The sequence below is a fragment of the Stegastes partitus genome, unplaced genomic scaffold, assembly GCF_000690725.1.
Source record: "Stegastes partitus isolate 25-593 unplaced genomic scaffold, Stegastes_partitus-1.0.2 Scaffold1673, whole genome shotgun sequence".
Lineage (NCBI taxonomy): Eukaryota > Metazoa > Chordata > Actinopteri > Pomacentridae > Stegastes > Stegastes partitus.
The window spans coordinates 1853-12357 of NW_007579404.1; the positions used below are offsets into that span (position 1 = coordinate 1853).

At 48.2% G+C, this 10505-nt stretch overlaps 1 protein-coding gene across 4 annotated transcripts in view; it reads right to left on the reverse strand.

The window, feature by feature from the left end:
• LOC103371946 (equilibrative nucleoside transporter 1-like) overlaps positions 1–9657 on the reverse strand; it is an 11501-nt gene extending 1844 nt beyond the window's left edge. The window contains exons 1-13 of one of the 4 annotated variants that reach the window (XR_520967.1): positions 9512–9657; positions 8829–8944; positions 6928–7009; positions 5741–5913; positions 5265–5404; positions 5022–5156; positions 4834–4931; positions 3898–3982; positions 3708–3772; positions 3113–3218; positions 2810–2895; positions 2340–2539; positions 1649–2043 (exon numbers count right to left, since the gene is read on the reverse strand). Coding sequence is in view for 3 of the 4 variants with exons in the window: in XM_008301442.1 (XP_008299664.1) it covers positions 1932–2043; positions 2340–2539; positions 2810–2895; positions 3113–3218; positions 3708–3772; positions 3898–3982; positions 4834–4931; positions 5022–5156; positions 5265–5404; positions 5741–5913; positions 6928–7009; positions 8829–8854 (1308 nt within the window). In the remaining variant the exon portion in view is untranslated. Of the gene's footprint in view, positions 1–608; positions 2044–2339; positions 2698–2809; positions 2896–3112; positions 3219–3707; positions 3773–3897; positions 3983–4833; positions 4932–5021; positions 5157–5264; positions 5405–5740; positions 5914–6927; positions 7010–8828; positions 8945–9511 lie in introns of those variants that run through there. The other 3 variants (XM_008301442.1, XM_008301445.1, XM_008301444.1) reach the window with 3 other exon arrangements.
• Positions 9658–10505: the final 848 nt, after the last annotated feature.

Below are 10505 nucleotides of genomic sequence, written 5' to 3' on the forward strand. Positions count from 1 at the left end.
GAAACGTGTCTCTCGTTCATGTTTTAAGTAACATAATATGACACTAACCCTAACGCTAACCGTTCCTAGCTTTATCCTGCCTGTATCCCCAGCCTTGCTTATCGTTATCGATCTTGCTCATGTGTTTCCCCACCAATCCAGTAGTTGTCTCCCTCAGGAGACTTTTTCCGCTAGACTCTCCCATTATGTCCGTTCCCCGTTTACCAAGTGCTTGTGTGTCACATTACACATCATGTAAGTATGTCAAATCCTAGTCTTTATGTTGATCTGCTGAGTCTCTGATCTGCTGACGAGTGATTTTTGTCAGCAGCTGCTGTTGTTATTCAGACTGAAGGTTTGTGAGGAATCCGTGACAGGAATTATATGCATTAACTGTAGAGACTCAGTGACGTCCACTGATGCAGGAACGGTGGAAGGTCACCCGTTTCTGAATCCCTGAAAGTAAGTTTTCTATTACATTTACATCATCTTTTTTTTTTTCTTTTTTCCAAACATTGTACAACTTAGGTTTATTCACTGGACCTGGACGGCTTAAATTAAATAAAGGCTGGAAAAATGGAGCCAGTACTTTTGCAGTGCACATTAAATACATGAAATGCAAGTGTTAGGATGTTCACACAGTGATATTATAGCTCAGTGTTTATTACAGAAAACACCTGAGTAAAGCAGGTGAGAAAAGTCTGACAGCAAACGAGTATTTACAGCTGAAAACAACATGTCAGTTTTCTAGGAGGAAATACAGTTCCACATGTTGGATGTTTCCACAGACATGCAGTGACTCATAATAATACAATAATACCTAATGCTAATGCTAACCCTAACGCTAACCAAATTAAGATTTTCTGCTGAAGTCTCATGTTAAATATTAGAAACAGCAATAAAGCTGCGATATGATTGAAGGCTAAATGTTTCACACAGTTGGATGAGTTTGTGTTTTGTTTTTCTTCTCAGACGTGAAACAAAAAACAAAATCTGACATTTAAATGCATCAGACTCAAGAAACATTGAAGGTTCTGACTGAATATTCCTCTTTACATGTGATGATATGCTATGATTACCCTAACGCTAACCCTAACACTAATGCTAACGCTCATGCTAACGCTAACCTAACATGAATGCTAACACTAACACTAATGCTAAGGCTAATGCTAACCTAACACGAATGCTAACTCTAACGCTAACCCTAATGCAAACGCTAACCCTAACCCTAATGCTAACTCTCACCCTGACCCTAATGCTAACCCTGATGCTAACTCTCACCCTAACCCTAACCCCAATGCTAACTCTCACCTTAACCCTAATGCTAATGCTAACCCTAACCCTAATACTAACTCTCACCCCAACCCTAATGCTAATGCTAACCCTAACCCTAATGCTAACTCTCACCCTAACCCTAACGCTAACGCTAACCCTAACCATGATCACAGAAGCAGCCGTTTGTTGCTACTTGAGGGTAAAACCTCAGCAAGTTGTTGGATCAGTTTGTATTGCTGTGACAGGTGCTGATACTCTGTTCTCTGTCCATACGAGTCTATAAATACACAACATGTCAGGATTTACCAGTTAATGTTCACTGCAGCTAGTTTGGTTCCCTGTACTGCCACCATCAGCACAAAATAAAAATAATGCAATTATTTGCTGTACAAACCTTTCTGGCAGAGTTTAGGGTTCGTGATGCAGTGATGGTTCATTCTCTGGAGGTCTGACTGCTGGTACGTCTACCAGTAAACATTGCTGTGAAGGATTTTCTCCCAGTCAGACCAGTAACAACCATCGTGATTCCAGTCGCAAAGACAACATTTCCCACTTTGAGCAGAGATGAATAATGTGTTTGTTTTTCAGACAGTCCTGCACATAGTCTCAGTTTTCCAGTCAGACCAGTAGAAACAGGAGTTTTCCCAGCGAGGCCAGTCTCAAACTGACCTTCCCAGTTAGACCAGTGCTCTGAGGAGGAAAGACAGAGCAGCTCCTAAAGCCAGACCCAGAGACAGGAAGAAAGCCATGATGGCTCCGGCTGTTTCCGCCTCGTGAGGAAGAACGTTCCTGTCGAAAAAAACAGACGTTGTTAGTGAATGTTAGTTGGAAAATCATTGAACAACGTTCAGTCTAACGTTTCCTGACTGTCTGTAGCGTGTTGCTGTTCAGACCTCAGACATGTCGGCTAGCTGAAGACTCACTGATGCTGGCGTGATTGTGCACGAGCACACAGTTGTGCTGCTGTGAGTATTTCTACCGTGAACGATGGTGAACGATGGTGAAGGAAAACAGACGTGAACACAGCTGATGTTTACGACCCATGAGGTTCTGGTGGATTACGGGGAGCGGTGGTGAGTTCTTACTTGGGGCCGTAGCACATGCAGAGACTGGCCAGGTATCCGTTACTGAAGGCGAAGAGGATCATGAAGACGATGAAGAATCCATCGTGGTAGAAGAAGACGGGCAGGTGGAGACGAGGCTGGACGTTGCACATCATGAAGAGCGGCACGAGGACCACACGGCACAAGATGAGCGCTGGAAGGATCCTGCTGTCTTTTCCTGGCTGGAGACAGACAACAACTGATCATCCATGAAGTTTCCTCCACTCATCTGCAGTCAGGTTGCTGAGGCAGCAGGCTGAGCAGCTCATGCTAGATGTTCCTCTTCCAGCAACACTTTCCAGTCCTCCTGGCGTTGCGGCCACATCTGTAATCCCTGCAGCTGTACAGGTGCAACTCTTTAGCTGCTGCCCAGTCAGCAGAGCACCTGACCCCAAGTTGGACCAGGTGGTGCAAAAGAACATGTGCTGGTGGATCATTGAAATCAAACTCACCCACATACAGACGGCTGTTAAGCTCCGCCCGCCCCAGTCGCACAGGTTGAAGAGCAGGAAACAGCTGACTGGGATGAAGTAGAGGTCTGTAAATCAAGCAGACATCATGATCTCAGTGAGCAAACGGAAACTGTTCTTCGCTGTTTGTGCACCAGTAGAAGAATCAAACTGCAGCGAGTCGCTGAGCAGCTGTGTTCTGTTTTACTTCAGTTCTGGTGCCACAGATGTTCTGTGTAACGCTGTACAGTGGGCCACCACAGAAGAAGAAAGAATGGCTGAGACAGGAAGTGAGGTGTCACTGACCCCAGCTGCTGTCAGCGAGGGTGGACCGAGTGTCGGCCGCAATGGCGGGAAACGTGCCGATGGTGACGGTGAAGGTGAAGCAGACCGACAGCGCCAGAGTCCAGATCTGAGGGTCACAGACACAGTGTCAGTGGTACAAAGGGCTGAAAGGAGTCCGGACCAGGTCACACCCAGACCCAACGGCGGGTCAGGAAGTGACGTGTTCTATTCTGGGGCAGACGACCAATCACAGACAGGGACAGGTGTAGAGCTGCAGAAGAAGAACAAACTGTTTAAACATCGTCCAGACTGAAGTCAGGAAGGAAACAAACGGAGCAGCTTTGATGTGAACATCGATGGAGGTTCTGGTTCTACATCAATCCTCAGGCAGCACAAGACTGCACAACATCGCTCAGATGTAGTCGTCAATTAATAAATCCAGAAAGAGCAGATTGTTTAAATGATCTCATCATGTTGTCATCGGCCGTCACACTGTTAAAGAACAAATGTGAAAACCAGCCGTTTCATTCTGGATTAAGAAGCTGGACTTAAAGTCGGTCTCGGTCTGTTTCTGGGAACGTTTGACTTTGATTTGATTGAGTTGTGAATCTCTGACCTTCTTAAAGATTTCTATCATGGAGACGTCGTGTTTCTTCCAATCAGGGTTCGCGTCTTTATCCTCTGAAAAACACCAGGTTGACACAGTTTGACTGTTGGATCAGACCTCCAGCGTACCGGTTATAATAGAATAAGATGGACCAGAGAGGACTTCGTGTTGCTGTCGGACGGAGCTGTTCCAGTCGTACCTCTGCTCACCAGACTCACTGAGTTCTGCTCCTCATCTGGGATCGTCTGGTCCTTGTTTCTGTCTTGATAAAACTGGAAGAACTCCTGAAACACAAACGCACACAGAGCATCCAGTGTCATCTGACTGGACGAGAGTTCAGAGACGGACTCTAACCTTAACCCTGACCCTGACCCTTACCCTGACCCTTACCCTGACCCTTACCTTGACCCTTACCCTGACCCTGACCCTGACCCTTACCCTGACCCTGACCCTTACCCTGACCCTGACCCTGACCCTGACCCTTACCCTGACCCTTACCCTTACCCTTACCCTTACCCTTACCCTGACCCTGACCCTTACCCTGACCCTTACCCTTACCCTTACCCTGACCCTTACCCTGACCCTGACCCTTACCCTGACACTGACCCTGACCCTGACCACTTCAGCAGCAGCAGAATGAATCTGAGTGATGCCGCTGCTGCAGACAAACACTTGATGAGGCCACGTTTCTGCTGGAACTGGATTTTTATTTTTCACATGTATCAGCAGCAACTCTGAAGTCCTTGGACTTTATCACTGCACTGGATTTATGGCAGCTGATGACTGAGGCTGGGTGACGCCTTTTATTGATTTATTGCTGAGATTTCATCGTCTTCTGTCTTTGATGTGGGTCTGAACAAACTGAAGCCAGACTTACTGATAAGCCAAGGTTTGATTTCCACATATTTAACTTCCAGCTGCTCATTTGTTGTTGATTAATCTGTTCTTAAAACCAACATGTTGTAATTAAGGTTTTCATTTCCTACTAACTTTGTCTTTAATAGTGTTTTTGTTGTCTGAGCCTCTGATTGGTCGGCCAACAGTTTACATATAAATATATGAACCCTAATAACCCTGAATGATGCAGTCTATAAACGTTGTCTGTAGTGTGTCTGTAGTGTGTCTGTAGTGTTACCAGTCTGGGCAGCAGGATGTAGGACAGCACTGACAGGAAGATCACTGCGCAGGCTGTGATGAAGTAACCGAAGGCAGCTTCGTGCATCTCAGATCCACCTGCAGCACAGAGACACTGAGTCAGATCCTGACGGCTGATTGGCCAGTTACTAATCACATGTTATCAATACTAAAAGGTATTGATCAGACTTGTGATGGCGCAGATCATGGCGAAGGCCGCGAAGGTTCCAGCCAGTCCCTGACCGCTCATGATGGGAGTCGTGTAGGAAGCCGGCAGCAACCCGGCCATCCCGAAAAGACTGCCCTGCAGCACGGCGCCGAAGGCTGTCAACAAACAAACAAACAAACAAGCAGGTCAACACACACAGTGCCCTGCAGCACGGCGCCGAAGGCTGTCAACAAACAAACAAACAAACAAACAGACAAACTCACAGTTGATGATGACAATCTTCACCATGGTAACGGAGAAGAAGGGCAGCGGCTCCAGAGGAACTTTGACGAGGACGGCGGTGACGATGAAGATGAACATGATGACGAGCAGACTGCCCATCACCCGCACACGCTGAGGAACACTGACAAGGAGCACAAGGAGAAGCTCAAGGATCATCTGAGAGCTCAGACGAGCTGCACTGAAGCAGTCACACTTCACAAACATTCAGACTGAAGCAGCGGCGACATCGAGGACACAGATTCGGTTCCTCCAACATCCCACAAACACGGCTGGTTCTGGTCTACAGCTCACCTGTAGGAGCTCCACCTGTAGGAGCTCCACCTGTAGGAGCAGCAGTATTGAAAGTGTTTCCCTCCAAGCTGATGAATAGATTCAGATGCAGCTCATGGGTTAGGGTCACACACACCTCCACAGAGCTCTGTTTGTTCAGGAGCTCTTCTTCGTTGGTGCTACTCACAGTGAATGCAGGAAGGAGTTGAGGCAGGTGCAGAGCAGCAGCGGCAGCATCGCACAGAGCGTCATCACGTTGTTGAACATGGCCTCCAGAACGCTACGCTGTTCACCTGCTGCCTCTGTCTGATTGGCTGAAGAAACATCCAGTGAGGAGTCCTTCAGACGGCTGGTGAAGTACTGTACGGACAGACGGACAGACGGATCAGGACCCTAACCCAGGATCTGCTTTTCTGCAGCTGGTGTCTCTGTTTCAGTTGAAAGCTGTTTCTGAGCAGCAGATGACCCAGATCCCGTCCAGGTCCCTAACCCACGTCCTGGTCCCTAATCCTGACCCACATCCTGGTCCCTGCCTTAACCCTAATCCTTCTCTCGCCCCCCCCCACCACCACCACCACCCACAGGTGTAACTCTGGACTCACCTGCCCATAATCACCACAGCTCCCATAAAGACCTTGTTCTCTCCACCACACCCTGCCAGACCAGAGCTGTTCCTCCCACATGGTTCTGCCGGTCCCTGCTCCGCCTCCACCAGGTCCAGCCTGGGTTCCCTGAGCCTGTCTGCCCCTGTTTGTCCCCGTTTGTTTGAGTAGCTGTGTTTTAATCTTAGAGTTCTTTTGTTTTTTTCTTCTCTGTTCTTAAGAGTTTTTAGGTGTTCCTAGTTTTGCCCCCTTCATACTTCAGTCTGGTTTTCCTGTTCTGTTTCTCTTCTTGTCCTTGTTTCATAAGTCTTGTGTACAGCTCATCTGAGTCTGCACCTGGGACTACAGCCCTGTTTGCTGCCATCTTATCCGGTTGAGCTACCGGGTGTCCTGTGGAGCGGCTCGGTAGCGATAGTTGAATGAGACTGTTATTCCCACCTGGTCCGGCCAGTACCGGGTTTAGCTGCTATCTTCATGTAAAACATTCAACGTGTAGTTATCCTGCCGGTCCTGTAGGGGTCCCTGTAGATCATCTGTGTAGCGTTGCCTTGAACCCTGCTTTCTGTTTCTGTGGATTCTACGCCTGTCTGCTCCTGAGCTCTGAACCCGACCCGGGACATGCACTCGGTCCTGATCCTGACTGACAGTAATCAGCCTCAGAGTTTATGTCCCAGAAACACTTTGACCAATGTGCAGAGGATTGTGGGTAAACAGTGGGTGGCGCATCGGGGTGCGCTGTCAGTGTGGGCTGGTGATGTGCTGTGCGTCCTACCATAGTGGCGGTCATGAAGAAGTTCCACGGCAGCAGCGTCCCTAAACCCAGCATGAAGAAGATCAACCACACGCCTCGATACCTGCAGGGAGGCACAACGAGTTCTGTGATTCTGCTGACTGTTGGACCGGACCTCGCTGTCGCTCTGAGCTGTTAAGACCACGGCCGGCACGGTGGGCCAGTGGGTCTCGCTGTGGTCTCACAGAAGGTCCTGGTCTGAATCTGGGCTCTTTCTGTGTGGAGTCTGCATGTTCCCCCTGCTGGGTTCTGACCGGGTTCTCCAGCTTTATAAGCTCTAACCCACAGTCTACAGACATGCTGAGGTTACCTGCTGATTTAAGTGGTGAGTGTGTCTCGGGTTGTTACCTGTTGTTGCCTGTCCAGGGTTATGGTTGTTACCACAGACTGTGTAACAGATGGACGTAGCTACCGTGACGTCACCGGTTGGTTTCTGCTCTGAGAACAGGAAGCCAGGGTTTTGCTACTTCCTGGTTGACATCTTAGATTTTTGGAGCCAGTGACGCAAAAATCGTCGTAGGGGGGCGGAGCCATAGGAGCAGCGATTGGTCAGACGGATTGAGAGGCGGGTCCTCTCTGCCCGCCCACATTTACTGCCTTCTGCTCGCTTCGTCTGTATGGTCGCTGCCGACTGTCAATCAAGCCAGCCACGCCCCTTGCCCCGCAACATGTTGATGATTTTTTAAAAACTCAGTATTGATTTATTTTCAGATTGGCCACCTGATCTCTGGATCTGACCATGAAAACTAATAAGAAAACAATCCTGAGCTGTAGGAATGCAGTATTTGGTGATCTGTGATCACTTCTCTTCCAGTTCCAGTCTATGGGAGCCAGGGCTTTGTGGAGCCAGCAGCTAGTGGACGTAGTGATGCTGCAGGTTTCTGACACTTCCAGGTTGGCTTCATTTTTCAGGGACGGCTGCTACGTCCATCTTTTATACAGTCTATGGTTGTTGCCTGTTGTTACCTGTCCAGGTGAACCTCCTTCCCCCTCAGTAATAATGTAATGACGGTGCTGTTTGGGTGCGACTGGTGCCACCCCTAAGCCTTCATGAGGAGAAGCACTGCTATGAGAGCAGGTGGAAGTTCTCCAGGACGGCAGCGCGTGAACCCCGACATGAAGCCCAGTTGCTGTCAGAACCAGGACCAGGACTTCAGCCGGTCTCTGTCTGATCTAACAGGGACGTTCAGACAGAAGCTCTGTTTGTTTATTTACGGGTTAAGGTCCTGATCAGCTGATGTTCTGTTCATGTTCAGAAGAATCCGACCCGTGTCATCGTTGCAGCTACATTAACGAACAGAAAAGTGTTTTTTTTATCACTGACAGATTGTTTTGTGTCTTTTTAAACGAGCTACAGCTGAACTCTGAATGAGCACAAACGTCCATTTCTATTACAGAACATCTGGTTCCAGCACATTTCTGGTATTTGATAGATTTACAGTTTTGCACCAGAGTTCCCGTAAACGAACAGATGTCCAGTTGCTCTACTTTTAGTTTGGCTCTGGAAACACTTCAGAACAGAGAACTTGTGACTCAGCGGCTGGACGTCCAAGCTGCCGTCAGCCTGGAGGTCCGTCGTCACATCGTTCAGGCTGAGCTGCATTCTGACTTTGTGCTCCGGGAGGGTTTCCACCGTTCTGCTCTTTCACTGTGTTCTAGTTCTGTTTCTGGTCAGCCAGGTTTTATCATCAGCCTATCATCAAGACCTTCTGACACAAAAGCACAAAGGCTTCTGTGAAACACCTGTCAGTCAACCAACCAATCAGCGACGCTTCGTTAGCTCCAGACTCTGAGAACATCTGAACATGTCGCATGTTCATGTCTGTGATGATGTGCTGGCTGTAGATCTCCTCACGTCAGTGAAAACATTTGTTTCAACTCACTTGTCTTTCGGTGAGCTCACGGCCATTTTCCTCTAGAGAACCAATCAGCTAGCGATCGGCTGGGCTGGAGAACCAATGAGGGGAGGCGGTGGTGGAGCGTCAGTCCAAACAGAATCCTGATCGTCAAACAGATGAACCAAATTATTTCTGAAACCAACTCCAATATTTGACAGATCAGTGGATAATAAACTTAATAAACACGTTGTCTTTAACGGGTTTTACATTAAATCTAACCCCTTCGTTACCGTGACAACATCCCCTGAACTTGAGGCTCAGCCAACCAGCAGACAGTATTCATGCCCAGCCCTCTGTGAGACGTTCAGGAGCCATCTAAAGCCTGACAAGAGCTGCTTCCTGTGTCTGTATGAATATAAAGCTGCTGTCCCTGAACGCATCGTATACTGTCATCACGTTGAGAGAAGTTTGATAGAACAGCCTGAACAGTGGTGTGTTCAGGGTCAACCCGGACCTTGGGTAACCCTGACCTCAGGTAACGCTGACCTTGGGTAACCCTGACCTCAGGTAACGCTGACCTTGGGTAACCCTGACCCTGAACCGTGGTGTGTTCAGGGGTAACCCTGACCCTCCAAACAGACAAAGCTGTTGGACCTGCAGCCACACTGACGATAAAACAACCGTCCTGAACATGAACCGTTAACCAGAGACAGCAGCTGCACACTTACCTTCAGCCTGATGTTCTGTCAATGTTCTGCAGACGTTCTCTCGTCAGTCAGCCCTTCTTTCAGCTGGTCAAAGCTCCGGCTTCAGTCTCTCTCTGTGAAATCCTCTTGTGTTGGTGTTTCAGGCGTCCGTCTGTTGAATATTCTGTCAGAACCGTAACCCAGCAGCTTGTTGTGAAATCTTTCTTCCTCACTCGTCGTTTCTTTCTGCAGTTTCAGCAGATTCACTTCTTCAGTCTGCACTGACTTGTAACCTTCCACCTCTGATATCAGGCCTGGAGTGGACTTTGGTTCTGTGCAAATAGTGACGGTGTGACTCCACAGAGAGCGAGTGCTGTGCTCACCTGTTCACTCGCTGGAATGACGTGATGAAACAAAAACATTTAATTCAATCAAACTGTTTGTCTTTAAATCAAATGAATATAAACTCGTCAATAAATAATTTCACAAAATCAAATAAATGAAAAAGTGGAAACAGGAAGAAGCTGCTATTCCAGAACACAGCAGCCGGTCCAGTCTGATGGAGCCACGATTCTCACCTGGATCCCTCACAGTAATCAGATTACTGCTACAGCAGAGTAAATACTCTACAGCTAGCAGTAATCAGATTACTGCTACAGCAGAGCAAATACTCTACAGTTAGCAGTAATCTGATTACTGCTACAGCAGAGTACTGTCTCTGATATCAGATTGCTACCACCTCAGAGTCGTAGATCAACTTCAAGCTCCACAGCAGGAACTAAACCGACTCCATCTCTGGTTCCTTCAGTCTTCGTCTCTCTGACATCCAGGCGGTTCTGTCCTGACTGGATTCTGCTGGTGCTGCTCGGCTCTCAGATGATGAGCTTACTGATCAAAGTTGGCTGAAGGGAGGACTGCAGCAGGCTCGCTGCAGAGCTGGAGGACCTGAGCGCTGCTGTGACTATTGGAAAGCTTCGTAGCAGGAACCAGCTGCAGAGGACGGAGTGGTGAGTAGACGACGGATAGACGCTAGTCG